Below are 26,764 nucleotides of genomic sequence, written 5' to 3' on the forward strand. Positions count from 1 at the left end.
AACGTATTGCAAAGTTTCCAAAACTAAGCGAGCCTTACGTAACAACGTAGGCGTGCTGAAGCGTAACTTTGTGACCTGGTTTGACCTCGTGACAAGGGTTTATCATATGTGACGAAAATATACAAAGCTTGATCAAACATGACAAAGCGTGACTAGGCTTGACGAGAGGTCACCATAAGTGTTAAAATACGACGAAGATTTGAAAAGTGTGTCTAAGCGTGACCAAGCGTTCTCACGCGTGACTAGGCGTGACGTACTCTAACGGCGTGACGAATTTTGGCCATAAGTGTCAAAAAATCACAAACTTTTTCAAAAAGTTACCTAACTTAACAATATTCACTAAACAAACTCAACCTAACCTAACCCAACCTAACTTAACCTGTCGTAACATCTAACGTATTGCAAAGTTCCCAAAACTTACCGAGCCTAGGCGTGCCGAAGCGTGACTTTGTGACTACGCGTGCCAAAGCGTGACTAGGCGTGACCTGCTTTGACCTCGTGACAAGGGATCGCCATATGTGTCGAAACATGACGAAAATTTACAAAGCGTGACTAGGCGTGACGAATTGTGGCCATAAGTGTCAAAGAGTCACAAAAATTTTCAAAAAGTTAAATAACTTAACAATATCCACTAAACAAACCTAACCTAACCTAACCTATCCTATCCTAACGTAGCCAATCTTAACGTAACCTGTCATAACTTCATCTAACGTATTGTAAATTAGCAAAAATGAAACGAGCCTTACGTAACACAACGTGACTTGGACTTTGTTTGTCTGTCTGAGTGTTGTGATACGAGGCGTTATCAATGACCAGAAAGGAGTTTGCAACGAACATGTGGCATTTTGTTAACACAGAGCAATCACAAGAAAACATTATCAGGCTTCTACACTGCTGCTCTGACACAGACTGTACTGACCGATGGAAAATCCTTCTTTCCTTCAATGAGTGGTCCGCATACTAGGCAATCCGTACAAGGTCAGCGGCCATAATCGGTGGATCCAGTTCTACCTCTCAACTTTTCTCTTAATTGCTTCGATCGATCTGTATTGGTGTATCTTCTGGTCGAAGAATTAACAGAGTTCAGGAAGTTCCCGTGGGATAGGTCGGGTAATCTACAGGATAATCGGAAAGTCACGCAACCCATTCCTAACGCGAATTTAGGGATGCATTCATCCACTCTGTTCCCCGTGCTGTATGGAATCTGGTGAATAATTCCTGTATCACTTGAACAGTTCACCAGATGAGATAGGAATAGGGAAATGTGATCCTACACTCAAATTAAATCGAGATTAAAATAAAAGTTTTCTGCACATATCCCACTGAAATTCATGTTATTTTCGCATGCAACTGAGGCTACGAAAAAGTGTCTTATGAACTTTGTTTTATTAATTGTTTTTCTTAGAAATTGTTCCGTTTGGTCTGGTAAAAATTTACTGACGTTTCATAGCCCTTTATTCCGGAGGTCCCGATTCAAATCTCGGATCGGACACCGGTTATCCTGGTTGTCAAAGGTGGTTTTTCTCTGTCCCTGCAGACAAACGTCGAGATACCGCCTTAAATTAGGCCACGACCGCTTTCTTTCTCGTTGTTTCTTTATCTCCTCATCGTTCGATAGTACATAAACTGAGGTACAGATAGCGTCAGTGAATGAGCACAACGCGGGCGGTAGGTGCACGAACATTTATTTCTGGAAACAAATATAAATATGATGTGGTTCTCTTATCGTAAAACTGAGTTACAGCACAGTGTAAATGACAGTAGGTGTTTGTTGTTATAAGTAACACAAAGTGTTTTGTTTTATGAGCCGCCGCTGACCCCCCGCGGTGTTTGTCAGTTGCTCCGCTACGCTGCGTTGTAACTCTACTCGCTCTAACAGGCTTGGCCAACGGACGTTGAATTCGTTCTGTTCTTTCTGTAAACTGCATCATGGAACTGATCTATGGATTTCGACGTTTGATATTGAAGGTCGTTAGGTTAAGAATTGTCCCTACTGTACTCGAAAGCGAAATTTATAAAAAATGTCTCATCGTGCTCCAAATTAGTGCATGACACATTATAACAAAATGACGTATGATGTGCTTTGATCTGGTGGCCAAAGTAGGAACTACGGAACAAGGCAGAATTTTCGTCCAAATGCTCGTTGCATAGAACGCGTGAGGATATGTGTATCCCGGTATGGAATACGCTTGCCTGGCTTGTTCACAAACTCACAGCTTCTGGCCACATTCCAGGTTCACATCCGTTTCCACCCCTGTCATGCATATCACTGGAAAAACATGTGACAGTCAAACACCTGGAATAGTTAATTGGCAATTTACGTATCAATCAGCAGTCGAATGACCTTCTTCCTGCAGACGAGAGGTTGTCTCACCAACCAATTGTTCTGATCTTTCCCATCGTGAGGATGTGATGACTCATCCAAATCGAATTTTCGATCCAATTTAACTCAATTTCTTTCATCTTGTCAGAAAGCCGGCAGAGTCACTCTGAAAATGCAGAAGGCTCTGGTCAGTTAAAAGTGTGAAATGCGTCCAATGCAAGCACGAAGACGTCTCAACGAACAAAGTTGGTTTGGGTGGATGGATTCGAATCCTGCTCGACCTGTTCTTTTATTTGATTGTTTGGTTATTTAACATCGCTCCTGCTGATTACGCCACGTAGCGTCTAATGCTTGTGTGAACACAGGTTTGTAAACAAGGAACTGCGAAGTGCGGTCTGCAGAGAGACTAGACCACTCAGGAGCCAGTCACTTTAATATTGCTGACAGCCGTTCGTTGCGTTCATTAATTATGTCCATTTTACTGTTTCTGATTTGACATCGTTAGAAAACAGACAGTTCCTACAATAAACTCGTGGAGCCGTAGCATCAGCGCACAGATTTGTTGTTCGGAGAACGCGATGCACGAGGAGTGGGTCGGAGGAAGAACGAATATTCTTGGAAGAAGACAAATAGTAGAAACGTGTTGCAAATGCAAACACTTGTTCTTCCCGTGTTTCGCATTTTCGATCTTGTGTTGAGCTCCTGTTACAGAAATTCGCAGCGTAGAGAAAAACTCATATTTACGAGAGCTTTTTAAGAAGCAAAATTATAGGTTAAGTTTGACTCAAATTGCTAACATGTCAAAAATGTTTCAAGAAACGTCTGCATTTTGTATTTGGCGCCGACAAAGCTCAGTTTGAGTTTCATTTGAAGTTTGGCCTGTGGGGTAGGCAGATATCGAAACTAATTCCACCGAAAACTTTTAGTTTGGACTCCGAATACCGAATCTAATCGAAATCGACCAGGACGTCCGGTGATGGAACTTGGATAGGAACAGACACGACTTTCTGTTAACACAGTTTGTGTATTCCAAACGGCGTTCTGCAGCTGAACACTACTCCTCGTGGTTAAACGTGTTCAAGGATGTAGCCGTGGGAGCAGAGAGATGGGTGACGCATGTAGCACATATGGGGGGGGACGCGAGAAATGTACAAGTTTTAAGTCGGAGAAGCAGAATGGAATGAGAAAGACCACTTGAAAGACGTTGATGTAGGTTGCTGACGTAGGCAGGTGACGGCGTCTGCTGGTAGATGGCAGTACAGCCGTTTGAGTGCGTCTCTAGTTTTGTGTTCTCCACTGGAGTACGCACGTTTCACAAATGCGCGGAAGTTATTGGCCTTGACGTTGAATCATAACAATTTCTTACTGCAAAGACGTTTACATTGGAACCATGATACTGCACGGAATACAAATTATTTTGTCTCTATCCTGTAAAGTGTTCTCGTTGAAGATCTAGATCTGAAAGAGTTCTATAGCCTGTATTTTTTTTAAAGATTAGTCATTTTTAAATTTAAAATAATTATAAAGTTTGACCTGGGCTAAATGTAAAATTGGGGTAACATGAGACAGATGAGAGACGCCTTACTGTCCACGCCCCAACAACGAATTTTGTCGAAACTTATTCTGTGATTTTGATCGAAGATAAATGTGCTTACGGACTGGAATGCATAAGCTTTGCATTGTGCATTTATTTTATGGACTTTTCGCAAAGAATGTACCATTCCAAAATATTTCAGCGTTTACTAACGCGTAGAGTTGCGTCTTTGAACGACGTGTAACTCCCCGGCCCTCTTTCCTACACGTCCCATTCCTTGGTCGTCGGAGGCGCTCTGCGCGAGGTACGACGTTGTTATATTTGAAACAGAAGTGCAATGTATTAATTAGCCTTTGTTTGATCGGTCTGTCAAGAGACTAGAAAACATAGGCCAAAGAAACAGTTTATGAGACTGCACAGGTGTTGTCAGCCTTAACATTAACACGTCTGGTGCTGTTGAGTTCTACAAGGGATCGCGGCCGATCAGAGAGGCGTCTCTTTGAGGTGTTACGAGTTCCTAATCTGACGAAGTATGGAGTGGACTTGTATGTGGGAATGCCCGGTTCGAATTTGGGACAGACTCTCCTGAATGCTCTTGCGAGACCACAACAGCCTCCTTTCAAGCCCTTATCGATTCACCATTCATGATAACTTTCACGCTACATTCCCTCTGTAGTTGAAAAAATATTATAAACTGAACGAATAAGTAATCGACCTGTCCACCGTTCATGACAATCGAAGTGGTCGATACAGACCAGGACAGCCACCGCTGATTCCTTTCAAACGCTTGTCGAGTCATCATGCCCACCTCGTTCCCGCCAGTCAGTCAGGTCACTGAAGATGGCTGTCTTCTGGGTTGTAGCGACCTGTAGTCCGGTTGAAGTTTACCGAAAGTTTCAGAGGTCCTTGATGCCTCCGTCAGCAGGACGATGATGCCAGACAACACGGCGCTGCAACCCAGAAGACAGTCTTCTTCATGATCGCCGCCGTGAGAACCTCAGATCTTGCAATCATTGTTCATCGTCACGTCTGAAGCTTTTCGACTTCCAGCCACATTACAGTTTGTTCTCTGGTCTTTTATTAAATTGCAATGTTCAGTAAACGGTGAGTGAACAGAAATTCAACATCTCCTCTTATAACGAACTGCTCTGTGTTGTAGTTTCGACAGCAACCACGGTTTCTACGTGTGGTCATCTTTACCGCGTAAAAGGGCCGAGGGGTGTTCAGTCCGTGGCCTTAGGAGGTCGTGAAACATGACCAGCTTCGCTCCCTTCTGCCGCACGTCCCTGAAGTTTGTGTTATGACATAGTCTGTGCCGGATTTTCCGGTATATCTGTTCTTACAAGACGTCTTCCGCCAATAAGTTAGAACGTCAAGACTCCTTGACTAATTCCGGTCAAGGTTTAAGTGGCAGTTATTCTGATTTTGGATTAGCTCGGATCATTTCTAAAAGGCGCCATACACTTAGGTATAACTTTTTCTTCTAATCTTCTTTTTCATGACGTGTTACTACGGTCTCAGTACGTGTACAAGTTGTGAGTTCCATTCCAATGACCACGTATAAAATTTTTACTTTGTGGTTGACGTTTCGTCGGGATCCTGCTCTGAACATATCAATCTTTCCATCCTTTCTCTCCGCTGACCGGGGATCACTACACTTGTTGATTCAAATTCGGTTTTGTGTGAACTAACGGAAGTCTTCGTGCCGTCCTGTAAAAAGCGAGAGATAGGGAAGGCGTCGCGACGGAGCCCTGCTTCGTACTTAGGAGATTGCGGGTTCAGATCTTGTCCCAGAATCCAGCTATCCTGACTGAGAATTTAGCGGGTTTCGTCAGTCACTCCAGGGAGAAGCCAGTGCCTCTTCCTTCAGTTTCCTTGACCACTCACTAATTCTCTCATCACTCGACAGTACAGGCTTATAATCTTGATAAATCAGAGCTAGTTAAATTAAATAATAAATAATGAAGTTGGATGATTACACTTAGACTCCTCTCCCTCTCCCCGCAGTAATATAGGCCCTGATTGATTTTGGGTTGCTTAATGCCGAAATTTACGTTGCGTCGGACACTAGAATCATGAATTAGATGCGTGTACATCTTTCCTTCATTGTGTATTTATATTTATTTAGTGTTCTGTCTGACGACAGGTCCATATGAACAGGATCCTTCCACCCTTTTCTCGGACTGGGACCTGTTCATATACGTTCTTGGCAGATGATCCAGAAGTGGTTTGCCATTGCCTTCTTCTGTGTGAGTGTGAATGGAGTAATTGTTGGGATGCCACGGAGAAACCGGGGAAGCCCCCGGAGGAAAACTCCGTGTTGCCTAGACCACGGCCTTGCCCAACACAAGTTATAAATTCGGGCACCGCCGGGAATCGAACCCGAGACCCCAGGATTACAAGGCCAGCGTTCTAACCGCTAGACCACCGTGGCCATCATTTATTTATTTATTTATCTATTTATTTATTTAGTGTTCTGTCTGACGACAGGTCCATATGAACAGGATCCTTCCATCCTTTTCTCGGACTGGGACCTGTTCATATACGTTCTTGGCAGATGATCCAGAAGTGGTTTGCCATTGCCTTCTTCTGTGTGTGAATGGAGTAATTGTTGGGATGCCACGGAGGAAAACTCCGTGTTGCCTAGACCACGGCCTTGCCCGATAATAATTGTAGCCTGGCCTGGTACTGCTAGTGATTTCGTCGAACCCACTACCTCGGTCGTCGCCTATGTCTCGATGTAGGCTGCCTTTAAAGTCTGCTGTCCTGGCCGTTTCCTGATCAAGTACTTTACAATTCATGAACTTGCTTTTGCGGACTGACGTGAACATCGTCTTTCGTGCATGACTAACCAAAATCAATAGCCTGCCTACAGTGTAAAGCGAGTTTTGTCGACCGAGCGCCGTGAAGCGGACAAGTGTGGTGTGACCGGCCCGAGTTGTCAGTGCGCTCCCTCAAAGTGACGTCACTTGTGCTCCTTCTGCGCTTGTTATAGTAAAGACAGAACAAGTTTCGCTTGCAGTGGGTGATGGTATTCCAGAAAGAGCAGTTGGTCAGCTGCAATAGGGCTGGCCAAAACACCTTAGAGCCACAATCTGTCTGTCAGTTTCCTTGAATGTGACGAGCATCGTGTGTCCGCTAAACGTGTCGCGAATAAAACTAGAAACTACAGTCTAAGACGGCAGGAAATCGTCGCTGTTTGGGTCAGCGTTCGTTGTTCGATGTGCCATGTGTGTCTGTCCGCATGATTCAGCTCAAGAACCACTGCACGAATTTCGACGAATTTTTGTGTGAACTTCGGAACTGCCCTAAAAACGTACTCTTCGACTTCCTACAATTTGTAACACCAACATGGCGTACAAACAGAGTTATTATTATTATTAGTGTTCTGTCTGACTACAGGTCCATATGAACAGGATCCTTCCATCCTTTTCTCGGACTGCGACCTGTTCATATACGTTCTTGGCAGATGATCCAGAAGTGGTCTGCCATTACCTTCTTCTGTGTGTGTGAATGGAGTAATTGTTGGGATGCCACGGAGGAAAACTCCGTGTTGCCTAGACCACGGCCTTGCCCAACACAAGTTATAAATTCGGGCACCACCGGGAATCGAACCCGAGACCCCAGGATTACAAGGCCAGCGTTCTAACCGCTAGACCACCTCATCTTATTATTATTTAGTGTTCTGTCTGACGACAGGTCCATATGAACAGGATCCTTCGATCCTTTTCTCGGACTGGGACCTGTTCATATACGTTCTTGGCAGATGATCCAGAAGTGGTTTGCCATTGCCTTCTTCTGTGTGTGAATGGAGTAATTGTTGGGATGCCACGGAGAAACCGGGGAAGCCCCCGGAGGAAAACTCCGTGTTGCCTAGACCACGGCCTTGCCCAACACAAGTTATAAATTCGGGCACCGCCGGGAGTCGAACCCGAGACCCCAGGATTACAAGGCCAGCGTTCTAACCGCTAGACCACCGTGGTTGCTACAAACCGAGTACTGAGATGGAATCGTAACGAACGCAACTTTCAGCTGGGCCACACAGTGGTACATTTTATAGGTTTCCAGAAAATACGAAGTTTGGTGCATAAATAACAACATGGAGGCTGCATGAAATAAATTAATTTGACCAGGATTCAATCACATGACCCCATGCGCACGACTCTACAGAGCTTACGCGCTTAATGACGTGTCGGTATTGATTTTACATTACATGAAGATGATCTGCTTAGTTACAAACGGACGTAATCGTTTATTAATAATTCAGAATTTGAAAAGAAAGCATGTGTGTATTCCTGCAAGGATTATGCCTTCCCAGTCTTTTTTTAAAATTCAAGTACGTATTTTTGTGTTCTGTTTATTAAGCACAAATAAAACTGCGAGAAATCTCGCTCTAGATTACGCCATGTGTGTTTCTGACGTGTTGCCATGTGCCAAATATCGGTATCAAAAATCGTCTAAATAATATGAAAACGTAATTTGGTCCGGTCCCGTAGTATTATATTATAGAGGAATCCTCAACTCCTGTAGGACGAGCGGAATGCCTTCTTTTCGGCTCTTCTTTATCAGTAGTTTTTGCTGTTTCAAGTGGGGTGATTTCCTTAGTTCTGCTATTCTTGGTTTCAGGCATCTGCTTCGTGTCATTTCGTAGAAACAAGTTGAATGTGTCTGGTGTATTGGATGCTGCGAAGGGAGAGGTCGCAGACAACCCATGGAAAGGTTCGGTGAAATTCGGTTCCCTTCGGCTGTGTTCGTAACGAGCCACAGCCGGCTCTGTGTGCCTGACTACCCTTGCCTTCGACAGTGCAGAGAAGTTAGTTCAGCTCGGGGAGTGTAGAGGGTTAGTTTTCGTTTGTTCTCTGAATAATCATCCATACAGGTCTATCTATTTCACTGGAGCCTTAGTGTGTAATATCATTGCAGTGATGCTGTTAAATGTGTTTCAGTTTGTGAGTGCAGGAAGTACGTTCCGTAACCCTGAGAGGTGTTCGGACATTGCCACTGTTACAGTTAGTCGAATTCAAGATGTCGTGAAACGTTAGATCCGTACACATTTTGTTCAGCATGATTTAACGTTGTCTCTTAAAATTACATAAACATGTTTGTGATCACAGTACTCCATGGTTATCTGTCGTGGAGTTTCGACGAAAACACAGGCTTTTGTTGAGAACAACAATGCAGTGCAGTAAGACAATGACAGATTCGTCGTGTTGTTGGGCGAAAGCCGTGATGTTTGTCCTGTGTCTAGTCGACGTGTGTTATGGTAACCTCAACCTCTACCTCACTCAGTCGGAAGTCAGAAGACTGCTCGGTAAGTCATTTCAAACGTGATTTATTTGAACTGAGAACTACGTTAAAGAATTCCTAAACAGTCTGGAAAACTAAGGTGAATAAAAGGAGTGGTCTGCCCTGTCGCACGCCTGTTACGTGCTTGGAACAGTAGTAATTACTGTATTATAATTCAAGCACAACACAATACTAAACATTCACCCACAAGGTCGAAAGTAGCTTAACGGCGTTACCATGGCAACGATTATAGTAATTTGTGCATGACAGACACATAGTCACAACATTCGAACAGGAAGAGTTCATGATCTTGTTGGACAATGTTTGTATGACTATACTTGTGTGTTATGCTTGATAAAACCGTTGCCACGGCAACGCTGTTAAGCGATTCTTGTGCCTATTTTTGCATTACTGGCTGTAAAACCATTGCCTCCTTCGTGTGGCTAACAGTTGTGTCATACGCCACAGTCTTTTGATCTTTTATTCTTTCACCACTATTTGCAGTTGGGGTGGAATCTACTATTTCATTAGGGGTACAAATGGAAACCTAAAGATATTCAACGATTCCCTTTCTTGAATTAATGGGCAGTTGCCACGTGTCCCACTAGTAATAACAGATACTTAAATAGGCAACCGAAAGTAATATCAGTACAATGCCCAAAGAACAACGATTTTGATGACAACAGCAGAAATATATTTCGGAAGTCGTGAGTGAACTGTAGATGGTACTGATTAAATATGATTTTATCCAATAACAATTTTACATAGCGCTCACACACATATACACATTCAATCAATCCATTATGGGGTATGATTTTATTAATTATAGTTGAATCGGTTTTATACCATACATATATGGGAGTAGAAGTGCAATATAATGCATGCATATATATATATAATTTGCGACCCGCCATTGTTATTTGTGGCCTGAAGATGATATGTTGACATCGTAACATGTAGCCACTTATTAATGTAATAAGAAGTATGCTGTGTGGATTGTGATATCCTACTCAAGTGTTTATTGTGATTATTATTGTAACGAGTGATAATTTGCTACTTGAGCATAAAGAAAATATAAAATGAGTTTGATTTATCTCGTTACTGTTACGATTTTCGAAAGTTTATCTTCTTCTTGGTCGATCCTCTTTTACCTGTAGGTGTTGACGTTTTTGTTTTTACGCTTCATCTATTTATACATTTGCCGGAACTCCTTAGACGAGTGGTCAGCCCATCGCAAGGCCTCGCTATCTGTACACAGGATATCACAACACAGAAAGACGCGGACGAACATACATGTCCTGAGTGGGATACGAACCCACGGCCCCAGTGTCCAATCGCACAAGGGTCCTGCCTTATACCGCGCGGCCACTGTGACCAGTTTCTGAAAGTTTATACACCTTGAAAATTACATTAATAAAATACAGGCAAATGGCAAAGAACCGACCACAACAAAGTGGCGAATGCTCTGGTCTGGCCATCTGTGCGCCGACAGACAACTAAAATTTTAAGGAATATAAAAGGAATGTTTTATTCTTGCACAACGACATATTATTATTATTATTATTATTATTATTATTGTGTTGAATTGAACTTGTGTATGAGCGGTCCTCTTTTGACTCTACTGTTAACGAGTTTAACTGGGTATTTATTGATTGATTTTAAAGCAAGCTATTTCTTGTACGTGAACCATAAAGCCCAAGTTTCAGTGCCGGTTCTAAGGTATTTTGAAACGTTACATTAATAACAAAAATCACTTCTTTTGTCGTTATAAAAACGAAATATGTTAAACTTTATAATTCTTTTTCGTTTTTACGCAGATTTGGAAATACCGGCAAGTTCCAAATTTTAAAAGAAATGATAACGCATTTATTCAAATCGGAGTGGGTGACCAATTTGTTGAAGAACTTAAAAAGAATTGCTGATGCGTTTGCTAAACACATCTGGCCCGCACGAGAGACTTCATGCTCCCAGCGTCTAGCTGTCTGACGATGAAGTCATCAGGGCTGGAAAGCGTCTCAGACCGTCGGAGTGCTTTGGTGTAGATGCCATTCCGTCGTTCATTATTGAGGTGGTTGATCTGACATTTTTATTCCATTGTCAACGCACATTTTTGACCGTAGTGTAGCAAGTGAGACCTTGTGAAAACAGAGTGAGTTAGGTCGTATTTTAGCATCTTACCTACGCCGTGTAAGCGCTCGGCTCTAGATGGGGGTGAGTGGTGAGCGTCACGCCCCACCAGCGCTTTACCCCGGGAAAGGACCCCGGTACCCATTGGATAGGAGGCTGGGTGGGCCCCAGAGCCGGTCTAGACGCGGAGGATAGTGGAAAAATCCTCTGCCCCCGACGGGGATCGAACCCCAGTCGTCCATCCCGTAGCCGGTCGCTATTCTGATGAGCTAACTCGGCTCTTACAAGTACATTGACGTCTTTTTTAACAAGAATTTTATTTCGCTTTTTCGAATATTTTTATAACATTGCCTGTAATTAAATCATTTTTACATATTGCACATCTAACCATATTTCTCTTTGCTTATTATTGAATTGTTATTTCTTGATATTTTTTGCCATTAGCGAGGTTTCGTAGGTGCTTGTTGCCTCCGTCATCAGGGCGGTAATAGAAAGTTAATAGCTACACATTAGAATTTGTGGTGTTGGTTGGAATTGTCACTTCGGTGAAGAAATATTTATAACGCCCTTTCCATCTTCCAGGATGGACGCCGGTGACTGAGTTTCCCCTCAGAAAATTCCTCGTCACACGTTTAATTTTACTCTGGAGTTGTAATGCGTTGATCAGCCAACGAATGATTGCCAGGTCCACCGGGAGGAAGTGCGATGAATGAAACTGTCAGTTGATGGGATGCTAGAGTTTGGATCAGTGCATGTGCGCGTATAATTTGTATCCAGGTTTGACATTGCTAATTGACGGAAACGCGGGGCGTGCTTTGTGCCGCCTCATCCGAAGTTCCGTGAATGTCTTCGTATCTCACCGGCGCTGGGTTGGTCGGCCGTCAGCACAGCCTCCGAGCTTCTTTTTTCTCCCGTCGGTAAATAGCTGCGAACTATTAGGTGTGTACAGACTCGTTTAACATCACGCATTGGAACATTCCCTTCAACATTTGCAGCTTTAGTCGTCTTTCCTGTTCGGCTCGGAACTGAATGGATTCTTCTCAGACCCGGCAAGTACTCTTGTAAGATGCTTATTATACGCGTGACGATTTAACCCTCTGAAGCCGAGGCTTATATTTAAGAATTCAGTCCGTACCGAAAAGAAAACACGACACTTTACCATTAAAAGGATCAGCAGATTATCGCTGCGTATAATTTAAGGTATTCACAGCGGTGAGTATGAAGATTTCTGTCTTCAGGGTTGTTGCACTGTGTAGTCTGGTCGATGTTAACCAACGTTTCAGAGGTCATACTGCCTCCTTCATCAGGGCGATTAAAATATGAAGATTTCTGTCTTCTGGGTTGTTGCGCTGTGTAGTCTGGTCGATGTTTACCAACGTTTCAGAGGTCATACTGCCTCCGTCATCAGAGTATGAAGATTTCTGTCTTCTGGGTTGTTGCGCTGTGTAGTATGGTAGATGTTTACCGACGTTTCGGAGGTCATACTGCCTCCGTCATCAGGGCGATTCTTAGTATGAAGATTTCTGTCTTGTGGGTTGTTGCGCCGTGTACCAATTGGCACATTCATCGCCCTGATGACGGAGGCAGTATGACCTCCGAAACGTTGGTTAACATCGACCAGACTACACAGCGCAACAACTCAGAAGACAGAAATCTTCGAAATAATAGTTGTTTATAGTGAAAATAGTACGAAACCCATACCATTCGGCCATAAAAGGTTGGAACATTCAGTTTATTGCTTTTAATATTTGTGATTTGGATCGGTTTATCGCAGTAAACATACGGTAATTAAATCGCCTTCCTTCCATTTCTTGTTTTTTTCTTTTGCGTTTATTAAGATTTTGTTTAACTCAAAATCGTATATTTTGATCTGGCAGTTCTTTTCGTCTGTGCTGTTTACACGATCCAGCGGGCTGAATGAGCGAGTTATTTTCTGTTTGTATTGCGTTTCTCTGACTGATGGTAAAAATACGAATTCTAATTTTAATTTTTTAACAATGCTGAAGCTGATTGCATTAACGGATCGGCATTTCTGATCTTGCAACTTGTAACGACGATGTATTTCTTTATGAACTGATTACTGTACCGATGTGTGTCCAGTGATAAATACTGACGGAAGAAATCACCTTATAGCCTAAATTGCATTGTATTCGCTGATAAGGCTGCACAATTCTATGGGTGAACTGTACTTTTTAATGACTATTAGTCATGGAAGGGGACTGGCAAAATGACAATGTTCTGTTTATTCGAAACGCTGTGCACTTTGAGAAATTGGTCGTGAACTGTAGGGAACGTTTCTGAAGAATTCTTGTTCTCCAACTTACTCTTAGCCTTCTATTGTCGCTTTGAATTGGGGAGACGTGTAAAGAATTAACAAAAGAAAGCTGCGTATTCCCTTTCCGCGTTACTTGCTGTAAACGAGCCTTTATTGAAACGCAGCTCAGGAACTAGGCTTTCAAAATAAACACTGTCGAATATGAAATAGACCGAAATGACGATACCGTGACATTTCTGTCAATGAAGAAAGGCTGATTTGGTTTCCACATCGCACGTTCTTACTCGTAAGGTTCGTAACCTTTCCAAAACCGTTTTCTTTGATCGGTGCACTCTCCATATGCAGGTGCTCACCGACTCGGCAGTGCAGAGACATTCGCCTCGACTACAAAACGATCTGCAAGGGACACGTTTGTCAGATGCACGTATTATTGAATTGTGTTAAGAAAATTTCTGTCTTCTGGGTTGTTGCGCTGTGTAGTCTGGTCGATGCTTACCGACGTTTCAGAGGTCATACTGCCTCCTTCATCAGGGCGATGAGTATGAAGATTTCTGTCTTCTGGGTTGTTGCGCCTTGTAGTCTGGTAGAAGTTTACCGACGTTTCAGAGGTCATACTGCCTCCGTCATCAGGGCGATGAGTATGAAGATTTCTGTCTTTGGGTTGTTGCGCTGTGTAGTCTGGTCGATGTTTACCAACGTTTCAGGGGTCATACTGCCTCCGTCATCAGAGTATGAAGATTTCTGTCTTCTGGGTTGTTGCGCCTTGTAGTCTGGTAGAAGTTTACCGACGTTTCAGAGGTCATACTGCCTCCGTCATCAGGGCGATGAGTATGAAGATTTCTGTCTTCTGGGTTGTTGCGCTGTGTAGTCTGGTCGATGTTTACCAACGTTTCGGAGGTCATACTGCCTCCGTCATCAGGGCGATGAAGATTTCTGTCTTCTGGGTTGTTGCGCCGTGTAGTCTGGTAGAAGTTTACCGCGCCGAGGTGATGGAGGCAGTATGACCTCTGAAACGTTGGTTAACATCAACCAGACTACACAGCGCAACAACCCAGACGACAGCCATCTTCATACTCACCGCTGTGAAAACCTCAAATCTTACAATGTTATTTTTTTTTAAAATTTAAATGTTTCACTGCTTTGTGTGATTGGGTATCATCTTAGCGTTTATTCCGCTGTCATTATTTATGATTGGGATGGGGCGAATTACACCGTGTCTCTGGATCTGCTACCCTATTCCATTCCACAGTTGATACACAATTGAAAATGGAGTGATATTTTTTAAGTTTTTTTAATGAATATTCCCCGACTGCCTGCGGAGCCCGTGCTATAAACACAGACCCACATCGATTCCGCTAGGAGCCTGCCCAGATGCATCAGATGTTACGCAGAAAACGATTTCCAAAATAGCTTCTGCCATCTGCAGGACTGCCAGCTGATCTGTGCATTATAACTGGCGATTGACTTCGAGCCCCTGCTCTTGGGAAAAGTAGCTTCTCTGTCTGCTGAAATCCACTTTTCCAACGGCTTAAAAGCAGAAACGTCTGAGATATACGACGTTTGCCGAACAAAAAGGCCCCGTCTAGTACGTTCTCAGAGAGGGACTTCACTCAACGAGTAGAACTTGATTTACACACGAAATTAGACCATAGAAATTGTAGTAAGTATAAATCGAGCATCGTACATAACGTCTAACAGGTAACTAAGTATTGAAAGCGACTTCATCAGTGCTCGATTCCATGCCGTAAACCACGGAGACATCAACGCGCCTGTCCACTGCAGTCGCCTGTTTGCAGTAATGACACCAGTAGCGTGTCATGTAATTATGGACAGAAGTCCCATCACATTAAGTTTATTTATTTCATAGGATCTTCGTGGAAATGGAATTTTCAGATCACAGATCACAGATGGTAGTATCCAGTGTGTTTCACGGTCGAGTAGCAATTTGTTCAGGCCAGCGGTGTTTGTTTTGAATAGACCTGGCAGATGAGATCTGTCTTCAAGGCCCTAACCTTCCGTCTGTGCGAATGTTTGAAGCGAGACACGAAACCCTCGAAGAATATGCGACTTTGGTAAAGGTAATGTTCGTTTAAAAATGGAAAAATGACGTTGATGCATGAAATAACCTGCTTTAGATTTAACGACTCACCGGCCGATTATGTCTTTGAGCCTAATGGGATATTATTTGTGTGGCATGCTGTACTTTCTTCAGTAATCTCATTTTTGAATCTGGATAATAAATGCGAGACGCAGATGGTTTGTCGTACCCAGCAGGAACGTGTGATGAAGTGCTAATAGGCTAATGGTCCTTTGTTATGTTCTAATGTCTTAATTGTGTATTATAACACTTAAGGACCGTACACAGTTAAATGTGAACATTACACAAGAAAAAATTACAGTACGTCGAAGTTTATTTTATTGTTGCGTGACGCTGAATTACTGATTCATCTTATTGTCCGAAAGTGGATAATGAATGTTACGATCTACTTCAAGAGGCTGTAAAGAAACTGGCCTCGGTGTAAATTTGGATAAAACTGGTCGAGCAGTGGCGTACGTCGAGACATTTGGTTTCCGGTCGGAGATTCGAACCTGGGAGTTCCGAAATCGAAGCTCAGGAGAGACGTTCGATTCTCCGAAAATCTCCTTACGCGTTGAAACCAGTTTTTCTTTTGCGACACTGGTGAAATATTACCAAAAATGTATTTAATGCGTGTATACTTGTTTGAACTGCCACGGTGGTCTAGCGGTTAGAACGCCGGCCTTGTAATCCTGGGGTCTCGGGTTCGATTCCCGGCAGTGCCCGAATTTATAACTTGTGTTGGGCAAGGCCATTGTATAGGCAACACGGAGTTTTCCTCCGGGGGCTTCCCCGGTTTCTCCGTGGCATCCCAACAATTACTCCATTCACACACAGAAGAAGGCAATGGCAAACCACTTCTGGATCATCTGCCAAGAACGTATATGAACAGGTCCCAGTCCGAGAAAAGGATGGAAGGATCCTGTTAATATGGACCTGTCGTCAGACAGAACACTAAAATAAAAAAGAAATCATTGTTTGATATATTTGGGAACAATTCGGTAACCCATTTTGCAAGTCTCCAGTGTTACCGCCGGCAGTTGAAAATAACATTACCGACGATGGTGCACGCGAAGGTTTTTAAGGGAAGCGGAAATCAGCGTTATTTAAAACCTTTGGCATCTTGTAACGCAGTGTCAAAATCGATCGGAGGATTTGTTCCTGGCGCCCCAGAGTGTTCAGACGGCCACAGTTTGAGAACCAGGACGAGAGCATTGTATCATTGCTTAAAAATTGATGCGAATGTCAGACACCTCGTTTAGAGTTGATTTAATGGCTCTCGGAATGGGCCGACGTGAATCATCTCCCAGCTGAAAGTGTTGTCGCTTCACGCTTTATGGTCCGCGTCACGATAAACTTGCTAATAAGCCGGCCGAGTTGGCATTTCACGTGACAGCTACAGACAGGCCTAACAACGAGATGCAAAGCAACACTTGTGCCGACAATCATCATCATCATCATCATTTCCTCACAATACAATGACAGCTTTACCCTAACCTCGCCAAGGACAAGGACTACATTCGCTGTGACTTCCTTTAGCTCGAAACTTTAGGTTGGATGTAGAGTCCGCAGACCAGGAGAAAATCCCTGCTAGGAATTCGATATACGCGCATGCGCAAGATTTCGCGGTGAGTGACGACCCATCCTAAAAGCATTCGTTCCACAACCACTGAACGAACAACAGACAACAATCTTTCATGTTTGTATCTTATTTGTATAAGTGCGTCATGTTTGTGTTGAATCAAATACATATATTTACAACTTGGTATGTTTTTCATTATATTTTATATTTACAATCATATTAATATTTATTTATTTCCTATGTCAATTCCATACTCATTTGCATAATAACACTTGGAAATTAATTCCACAGATAATGAACGTCTGAATACAGACACCAGATCATTATGAAGACGGAAAATTCTACAAACATACTAAAAGATTAAGAATGCAATGCATCAAAATGTATAATAGTTTTTAAAATAATATAGATTGATAAACCTGAAGATGATGTCATAAAACATCGAAACATGTCGTCCAAAAACAAAAATAAAAGCGCTGAATAATGTAATGTCGTACTACGATAAAGGAGCGCCATAAATATAACATAATATACTTTATACTGTAAATGTTATAATATTTTAACAACATTATTTTAAATAAGTTTGTGTATAGACTGTAAAATAAATATATGTATTTGAATCTTTCATGTGTTCTAATGGGTACAGCTTTAAGATTACCTCACAGTGGCACAGTGATTTAATCTACAATATTATCGCAACACCCGCAGAACACATTAGAGGTGCACTCACTACACGCTACTTGTAACTGCTTGATGTTTTCAGTCTGTGTAGTAGCGTAAAACTCTGACGTAACACACTTCCCACCAATAGCAGCCCTCTAGTCCAGCTGATAAGTAACATTCCCCCCGCACCGACCAGAAACGACTTCCCCTTGCAGGGTTTTTCTCGTGATCTGTGGACAGTAGTTACTCCTGAACTGGTGCCGAAATTTCTCATGCGTGTGAGTTCTTGTTGCTTTGTGAAGACCGCCGATGACAGAGTACCAACGACCTTACCGTCGGTTCGCAAGAAACAGCCCAAACCACGTGACCGATTTCGATGGAACCCGGTTTGGTGTACATACACTAAACGTACTAGAGGCATTTTGTATTACATCGACGTAATAACACATCCAAGATTTTGTCTAGAATAACTGCACACGTAGAATGAATTACGAGTATTGGTTTGGCCATTATTAGTGCCTTTAGGACGTAATTTATCAAATACTGATTTAAGTACTCTATTTGGAGAATGAAAATGGGAGTGGAGTGAGACAGAGCATCAGCCTGTGATTCAGTTAAAACGGACACTTGTCGTCGAATTCGCTACACGGATGAAACTTTTTAGACTAATTGAGATGTGTCGAAGTATAGGAAACGCCTAGCAACTTCTATACCTCGCACGCAAACATTTGTCGGGTGCATTTCCACAGATACAAGGAGATGCTTTACCACCATTGCTTTTTAACGTTGCTTTAGAATACGCAATCAGGAAGATTCAAGAAAATGAAGAGGGATTGTAACTGAATGGGACACAGCTACTTCTGTGGTGATAATGTTAATTCACCAAGGGAAAACGTAGTCTCTCAACGCTGAGGGAAGAATGTAGGTTAAGGTTATATGAGAACAGGGCGCTTGTGACAAAATTTGGAACTGAGAGGAATGTAGTGACTGGGGTGCAAAAATTGCATAATGAGGATCTCCATAATCTGTATTCTTCACCATTTATTAGGATGATAAAATCGAGGATGACGTTGACGAGGCATATAGCAAGGACAGAGAGATAGAAATGCTTACAAAAGTTTGGACACAATATACGTGCTTTCGTGTTTTATATAAATTAGTGGCCTACATGAAAGTCCGATCAAACTTTCAAGTGATGTCGACCTAAAAATAAATGAAGCCTACATTCGTAATATCTAATGCGTGTTACGAAGGATAATATTTGAATGTGTCTTAAACAAGGTGCGAGTGTCTGGACTGGATTCAACTGGCGGGCTTTTGTGGACAGGGTTCCGTAAAAGGCAATTTGTGTCTTGATTAGCAGAGCGACTTTTACCTTCTCAATTACTTTGCTCCGCGGAATTCGTTGATCGTTGTATCAGTGTTGACGCGAGCGATGGCTACCGATTGCATGCGACTAGAACGCTTAGACAGAATCACTCGTGACAGGTCTATTAGCAATGCGCCAGTCGAATCCAGTTCAAACCCTTACACCAGTTCATTCATATTATCATCAGGTTTTTAAGTGCGGGCTGAACTTCGGTTACATTGCAGATTAAAGTGTGGCGTCCAAAGTTCTTCCCGATTGTTTATTGGATTATCGAACTACACTTCTGCAGGTACACACGTCGACGTCGAATAAAGTGGAAATATCATGAATGTCCAGTAAGTAGGATTGGCCTCGGTTGACTGAGTTGATTGAAAGTTGGTAGTGTGTCTTTGTAGTTAAGGGCTGGACGTCTGGGGTTCGAATCCCTGTTAGAGTAGAGACTTCTTCTCTTCGCCAGAGCGCCGAAGACAAGCTGAAGGTCTCGCCCAGTTGCGGTACAGAGCCCAGAGCGTGAAGCTAACTAAACCTCTTCTCACCTGCAGACCTACGTCATCATGGCATATTATTTATAGCGGTGTTGTGTGTGTTGGTTTGTGCAGATGTGCGTCGGGCCCGTGGTGTGTTCAGTTCTAGAATGTGGTGGGTATTTGGAAGTCATTGCATTTGTGATAGTGATTTTTATCCAGACTGTACTTAAAGAGGAAATGGAAGCAAGGCGATAATTTTGAACGCTTCTTTTTTTGATCATCGCCTCACGTCTTCTGCTCGTCTCTTTTGTTTATTTTTCTTTACCGCTGGTTTAACTTTTTGTTGGCCTTGCAGGAGACTCAGGTATAAAAAGCATTTCTTATTTGTTCCTTCCGTCCAGTGGATTGTTGTTACGGGTTGTTTTCCCATGGCACGTGAATCTTGACAGCTGTAGCTAACAGATTTATCGCACGCCACTTATCTCCTGGGTGTGGCGTAGGAAAATGGTCCTTATTAAAATATTTAAAAAAAGGCAGGCCAGACACCTCGTTTAACCAAGTCTGAGGTCCCCGGCAGCCAAGAGTTGTTTCCAAGGTTTTGTATTGGTTTAGGGCGCGTTGCCTAGCAACTAGTCACGCTGCTAACTTGTCTGAACAGCGTCGTCTACAAATGCAACTCCTAAATCAGTGGAATACTTGTAACTTTTTGCAGGGAGAGGGCTCCAATTATACACGTTTACGGTTTATTCAGTAGCTAATGAACCATTTAAAAATGTGGATAAGATCAAGTGTTTGGGAACGGCGGTGTCAAACTAAAATTCCATTCACGAGGAAATAAGGGCTCACTAAATTTTGGAAATGCTTGCTACTGTGCTGTGCCGTCTGCTGTATAAAAACGTTAGGGTCCATACATACAGAAATATAATTTTACCTGTGTTTTGTATGGCTGTGAAACCTGGTCTGTCACATAAGGTGAAGAATACAGATTTAGGGTAAACAGGAGAATATTTGGACTTGGGAGGGGTCGTCACTCACTACTCATAAATGAACACTTCGAAGACAAAGAAACCTCCCGCATGGGAGGAGGCCAAGGCTTGACTTCGGGATGTTGCTCCAAAGAATAATAATAATAAGAAGAATAAGAAGAAGAAGAGGGATGAAGTGACAGGGAGGTTGGGGAAGATTGCATGATGAGCTTCGCAATTTGTGCTCTTACCGAATGTTGGGATGAGCTTACCAAGGAGGATGAGATGGACGGGGCATGTAGCACGCATGTGAGCGATGATGAACTCTCACATAGTTTTGGTTGGGAAGTTAGAATAAGAAGAAGAAAGCACCAGGAGAATATACAGGCATATTCGGAAGAATAATATTAAAGTGGATCATTGGGTTATGAGATTGAATGATATGGATTGGATTCATATGACCCAGGATAGTAACCAGTGGTGGGCTGTTGTGAACACTGTGATGAACCTTCGGTTTCGATAAGTGGCGCGAGACAAGAACCTGAGGGACTGTCAGTTTATGAAGGAGGATTCTTGTCTGTGGGGTTCGTTAGTTACAGCTGTATCAGTGTAAAGTTCCATTCGGGGGTTCCAGGTTTAAGTCAGGCGAACACCGAAATAGCAGGCCTACGTTCAAATGAGCAGTCTCCTTTCCATTCCTTACCATGCGTAATTATCTTCCGATTTCATTTATGCTGTCAGTCGTTTTCCACGTTCCCTTTAACCATGGCACTAGCTGACTATACCTCATTCCGCATTCTTTCTGTTAACAATTAAGTCATATGTGAATGCCTATGAATGACTGCACTGTCACCAAAATTAGAAACGCGATTGGACGAGTCTCATAAGCGCGTACGGCAAACTTCTCTGTTTTGGGTTCCAACAATTCTGGACTTTTTTTACTGTGGCATCGATGATTGCGAGGAGCGGTTCGTCGTACTCCTTGGTATCCTCGTGATTCTGATTGCTACCAACGGACCGAGACGCATTATTCGAAATGCAAAGGATTGCAACATTTGCACCTTCCGGAGATGCGATGCTGCTATCAGCGGATATTGACGAAAGCAGATCCGTGTTTCCGCGTAAAGTAATGTCTTCATTTAAGGTAAGGATGTTCGGACCGTGAAGCTGATCGCAGGTGTTAATGCCCGCAGAACGAGCCCAGAAGTGGGTGAGGCACGTTTTGGGTTGCTGCTGCTACTTTGTTGGTGGTTGTCACTCGAGGTCTGACAGCGGGGCAGTGCGAGTAGGCTGTTAGTCTGTTGAACCGTTTAATTTGTAGTGCAATGCAGATCAGCAGAAGCGTAGCGGATGTGCCCGCCAGGGCTGTGTGCTGAGTCTGACATTGCCGGCGAACAAAGACTGGAGGGGTCTCTGTGGCATGTCGTCAGTTTGATAGGAATGGGGAGAAATACGCCAGTTTTCAAAAAGTTCTTTCTTTACGTGGGTCGAAGATATAAAGTCAGGCATCGGATGATGGAGGCAACGAGGATCTCTAAAACTCTGGTAAAATTCTTCCAGGCTACACGGCACTACAACCCAGAAGACAGACATCTTCGTACTCACCTCCGCGAAGAACATTAAATCCAACAGACACTTCCGAAAAATGTTTCGGGTAGAAGTTAACAGTGTTTGGATGAAGTCTGATAAACGCCAAATAACATTTGTGGGAGAATTGTTAAGTTTGATTCCTCACGGCAGCCACTCAAAAACTATCAGCTATATTGTGTTCTTCTTGTCGAGACGCCGTTACGGTTGAGGTAACCGGCTTGACTCAGCGTAGAAGTGCGTGAAATGAACCGTTTTATCGAAATTCGGCGCATGTCGCTTGCCAACCTACTTTGCTTCGTGAAACAGCGAATGGAGCTGAAGACTTTGCTTTCTTGCTTGGGGTCTTCCGTTGGCTTGTGCCTGAGTAGTGCAATGGATGAAACCGTCTTTGCTTATGGATCACTGTATATGCTCAGTGTTATTTGTGCCCAATCACCAGCGTTCTGAGTAACTACGATCGAAGGGGCGAATAACGGAAGTGCTGGAGTACTGGGTTTACTAAGTGTCCGTTGCCTACGTTGTCAGCCGCTGTGTCTAGACAGACAACAACTCAGTGGCGCCCAGATTAAGAATGTCTGCACGCTCATTTCGTTTTCACGTCTTGGCCCGGGAGAAGTTTTGTTTCGTCTTCGCGTTCCTGAGTGGCTGAGTGACCGATCACGGAATTCCGTGTCCATTCTTAACTCGGCTGGCGACGAAGCTGGGACGGATTCTTTTAAGTGCAGTCGGGGGGGGGGGGGGGGGGGGGGGGGTTGTCGAGTCCCTGTAGTGCGGTCTCTAGTCGGTCACAGCGAGAAACATTCGCAAATGCCTCTGTCGGGGAACGAACTTCCTCTATTCCGTACCCTGACGGCTGGCTCAATGTTTCTTCGGAAACATCCGAGCCGAAGCATCTGTTGCTGACGGTCCTGCAGCGAGGAATTGCCAGCCGCCTGTCATTCTGTTTGTCTTCCCAGTCCGATGTAAGTCTAGCGGAACCTGCATTAGACAGAAACTTGCCTTCATCTGAAAATTTCGCTGGTGTGAAGCTGTTCGGTATAAACCGGAAACGAGAAAGAAACGAGAAAACATTTTGCTTTAATATTTATCCTTTTCTGTTATATAATTTTGTTTCTGGGATTTATCTGCGAAGAACAGTTCTTGTTACAGCCGTTGGCAACTGGTTTACAGCGCTTAAAGTGGGCTAACTAAAGACAGTGGGATAGGCCTTGCTTCATATAGTGATAGTCGCTCAGCTGGTTAAGAAAAATCTTACATCACTTGTGTGAAAAGTGTTGGATAACGCGTGGTACAAGATGGAATGAATTTGCGATTTGCACCATGAATGCTTTTAAGTAGGTACAGTGTTGAGTATTATCCCATCTATTCACCACTTTATAGGGAATTTACTTCCATGTACCCGAGACAGACCTTGTCCCTAAGGTGCATAGGGCAGCAGCTTTTTCCGGGATACATATTGTTTTTAGCAAGTGCCAGACGTATTATGTAATTTTATTTTATGAAAGCGTCTTTCGAATGATGTATGAAGTTCCCAAAATGGCGGTCTTCTGCAGTTCCCTGACGTCGTGTTCGCCCGGGATGTTGGCCTAATATTTTCTGAGTGACCTGGAGACAGTTCCAGTTGCTCCTGTAATTATTGGGATTATTTTTGCTTGAACCTTCCACATTCTCTGTATTTCAATGAGAAGGTCCTTGTGTTTCAAGATCTTCTCTGCTTTCTTCTTAATTACGTTCCTGTCAGTCGGTATTGCTATGACAATTAAGAGGCAAGTTCCGTTTTTGTTTCCGATTATAATATCTGGTTTATTATTTGGAATATTTCTATCTGTTTTGACTTGTTGGTTCCACAAAATAGTTATTTGGCTATCTTGACTTGTCTCCACTGTCTTCGGGATGTGTTCATGCCAGTTCTTCTCTTCTAGCTTTACCCCAGCGTTCCTGCATATGTTAAAATGTAACTGAGTACAGACACGATCATGTCGTCGTATATACTGTTCTTTTGCCAGCACGGGGCATCCGGACATAACTTGATCTGTCGTTTCCTCAAATTGCTGACATAACCTGCATTTGCTGCAATATTTTTGCTGCGTAATATTTTGTGTTTAGCGCCTGGTCTTGTGCTGCTATAATCTGGCTTTCAGTTTCCCCTTTCAGATCTCCTCTTGTTAGCCACAGAAACGTGTCTTCTTTGCTTATAAGTTGTCTGTCCAAACTTCGGAGATACTGTCCATGCATTATTTTGTTCTCCCATTTTTTCTTTATACTGTCTTGAATCAATGTCTTAATTTGTTTTCCTTCATTTGTGTCATTGATTTCATCTTCAGAATTTAGTTCTTTTTTGATTTTTGATGCTGTCTTAGTTATTGAGTTCATTATTGCTTGAGACCACTTTATGGGGTATGTACTTCGATGTACCCGAGACAGATCTTGTCCCTAAGGTACATAGGGCAGCAGCTATTTCCGGGATACATATTGTGCAAGTGCCACATGTATTATATTATTTTATTTTATTTTTATTATTATTATTTATTTATTTTGATTAGGTCAGCCGAAATAGTCTGCAATGGGAACATGTCTCGGTGCTTGATATGTCGTAGTAGTATTCTCGCTTTTCTGTGCCTTGTCGTTTAAGCCGGAGCCCGTGAGCTTGTCTAGGCCTATAGGAGCCAAGCACTGTGCACCCCTGCCTGAAGCCGGCCGGCCACCATCAATACTTGTCTGTCCGGCGGTAGCAGCCGTCCTTTCTGCCCGTTTGTGCCGTCTTTTAGTGTCAACGATTTACACAATGCAGCGGCCTTCCAGTAGCTCTTATTCAGATTCAAGAACAAGTTAAATTGTACGCCGACGCCACGTCTCTCTGTTGTCCTCTGCGTAACCTTCAGAGTGAAGTTGGTCGGCTATGAAAGAAAGAAGCTTTGCTGCGCTTTGTGTTCAGGTTGCTAAATTCATTGGGAGGATTGCAGGATTAATGAATCAGCAGCGGCATCTCAGGACATTAGCATATGCAGTAGACAGTGTGAGTGAGACTGCAGCGTTGTGCCGCTGTTGCACTGAGCCGCAGATCGAAGCTGTCCGCAGTTTTGCGGAGGTACACGATACGTGAAATTTTTAATATGGGGGGGGGGGGGGAGGCTTGGAAAATTACTTAATAGTTTTGTGTCCGTCCGCATGTTTTATATTAGAACATACCGGACGGATTTAAACGAAATGTGGCATTCCTCTGGCCTGTATACCGAGCTCGGTTGACGTAGCTTGTTGGGTAGCGTGCGTTCAGTGGCTGAATGACAGATCCTGTCATCTGGCCGCGTCTTTGTTTATATCCCGAACGACTCAGCTGATTGTCACTGAGGATACTAGCAATTGTGCGAATGAAGCAGTTAAGTCCAGATTATGATTTTCAGACTGGACGACGGGGGCAGAGGATTTTTCCTGTGGCCTCTGCGTCTAGACAGGCTCTGGGGCCCACCCACCCTCCTATCCAAATCGTACTGGCGTCTTTTCCCTGGGGTAAAGCCGGCCGGGGTGTGACGCTGACCACTCCCCCCAAACGCCTACATGGCGCGTAGCGGATCAGTTTTTCTTATCCATTACCATTAGTACAAAATATTTGGTACATAGCAGTTGACATAGATTCCATTTAAGATCTATAATTTTTATATGAAACACGTCTTATTATGTATGGCCTCTGCTCTACGGAATTACAATAGGACAGTGTAGACCCATATATTCCTGCCTCGTAATACCTGTACTGTTGAATGCGTTGTCATTGCTAGTGTGTGACTTGTTGAATCATAAATGTAGACAATCAAAGTTCAAAGCAAATTCTCGTAAATAAACTAGATTTATGTACCAGCCTGTGTTCCTCGCCTAATTAATACCTTACTGTGTCTAAATAGTTCTCAGGACCTTCTGGAATTTGCATTCCTCAAAGTTAACCTGTTTTCGGTACACTGTTCTAATTATTAGCAATGTTATGTGTCAACGAAGTAACAAGTGAGTGTTTCCACAGCGCCCGCTCGTGTCACGTGGCACTGAAGTGTGGAGACGGAATGTGTCACTCACTCGTTTTTTATCTGCAGACACGCACGTACAGTTCCGAGTCGCGTGCTGCCATGTCAATCAACGAAATCTGTCAGCGCATGCGCAGCATAGTTGAACCCGGTCTAGTTGTCTGTCATCTCTTCACATGTACACATCTATCGATGTGCCTGAATTTCTGAGTTCCACGCTCGCGTTGTTCGATTGAAGCACGGACTGGAAGGTTCTAGACGGGTTCTGGCACTCGTTACTCGTACCCTGCCGCTTAAGACACTAACACACATTTTAATATTTTGGAGCTGATATTAATACAAGGAAATTGCAAATAATATCACGGACAGCATTGTACGAGGTGCGATCGGAAAGTTTCAAGACTGTGTAAATAGAGGGCGAACCGAATGTAGTACGAGCTTCTGCCTTTAGGGGGTGCGGCCTACATTCATAGTGAATCAGTGTGCCAGCCGGCAT

General features: G+C 43.3%; 1 protein-coding gene across 2 annotated transcripts in view; it reads left to right on the forward strand.

Moving 5' to 3' along the window:
* The first annotated feature begins 8,330 nt into the window (after positions 1 to 8,330).
* dnt (tyrosine-protein kinase Dnt) overlaps positions 8,331 to 26,764 on the forward strand; it is a 75,092-nt gene continuing 56,658 nt past the window's right edge. The window contains exons 1-2 of one of the 2 annotated variants that reach the window (XM_087348340.1): positions 8,331 to 8,697; positions 8,804 to 9,168. In XM_087348340.1, coding sequence (XP_087204466.1) covers positions 9,033 to 9,168 — 136 coding nt within the window. In that variant the 5' untranslated portion in view covers positions 8,331 to 8,697; positions 8,804 to 9,032. Of the gene's footprint in view, positions 9,169 to 26,764 lie in introns of both variants that reach the window. The other variant, XM_022065533.2, reaches the window with a different exon arrangement.

Source organism: Zootermopsis nevadensis, unplaced genomic scaffold (assembly GCF_977971745.1).
Source record: "Zootermopsis nevadensis isolate Lab colony 2312 unplaced genomic scaffold, Znev_1.0 Znev_ptg000002l, whole genome shotgun sequence".
NCBI lineage: Eukaryota > Metazoa > Arthropoda > Insecta > Blattodea > Termopsidae > Zootermopsis > Zootermopsis nevadensis.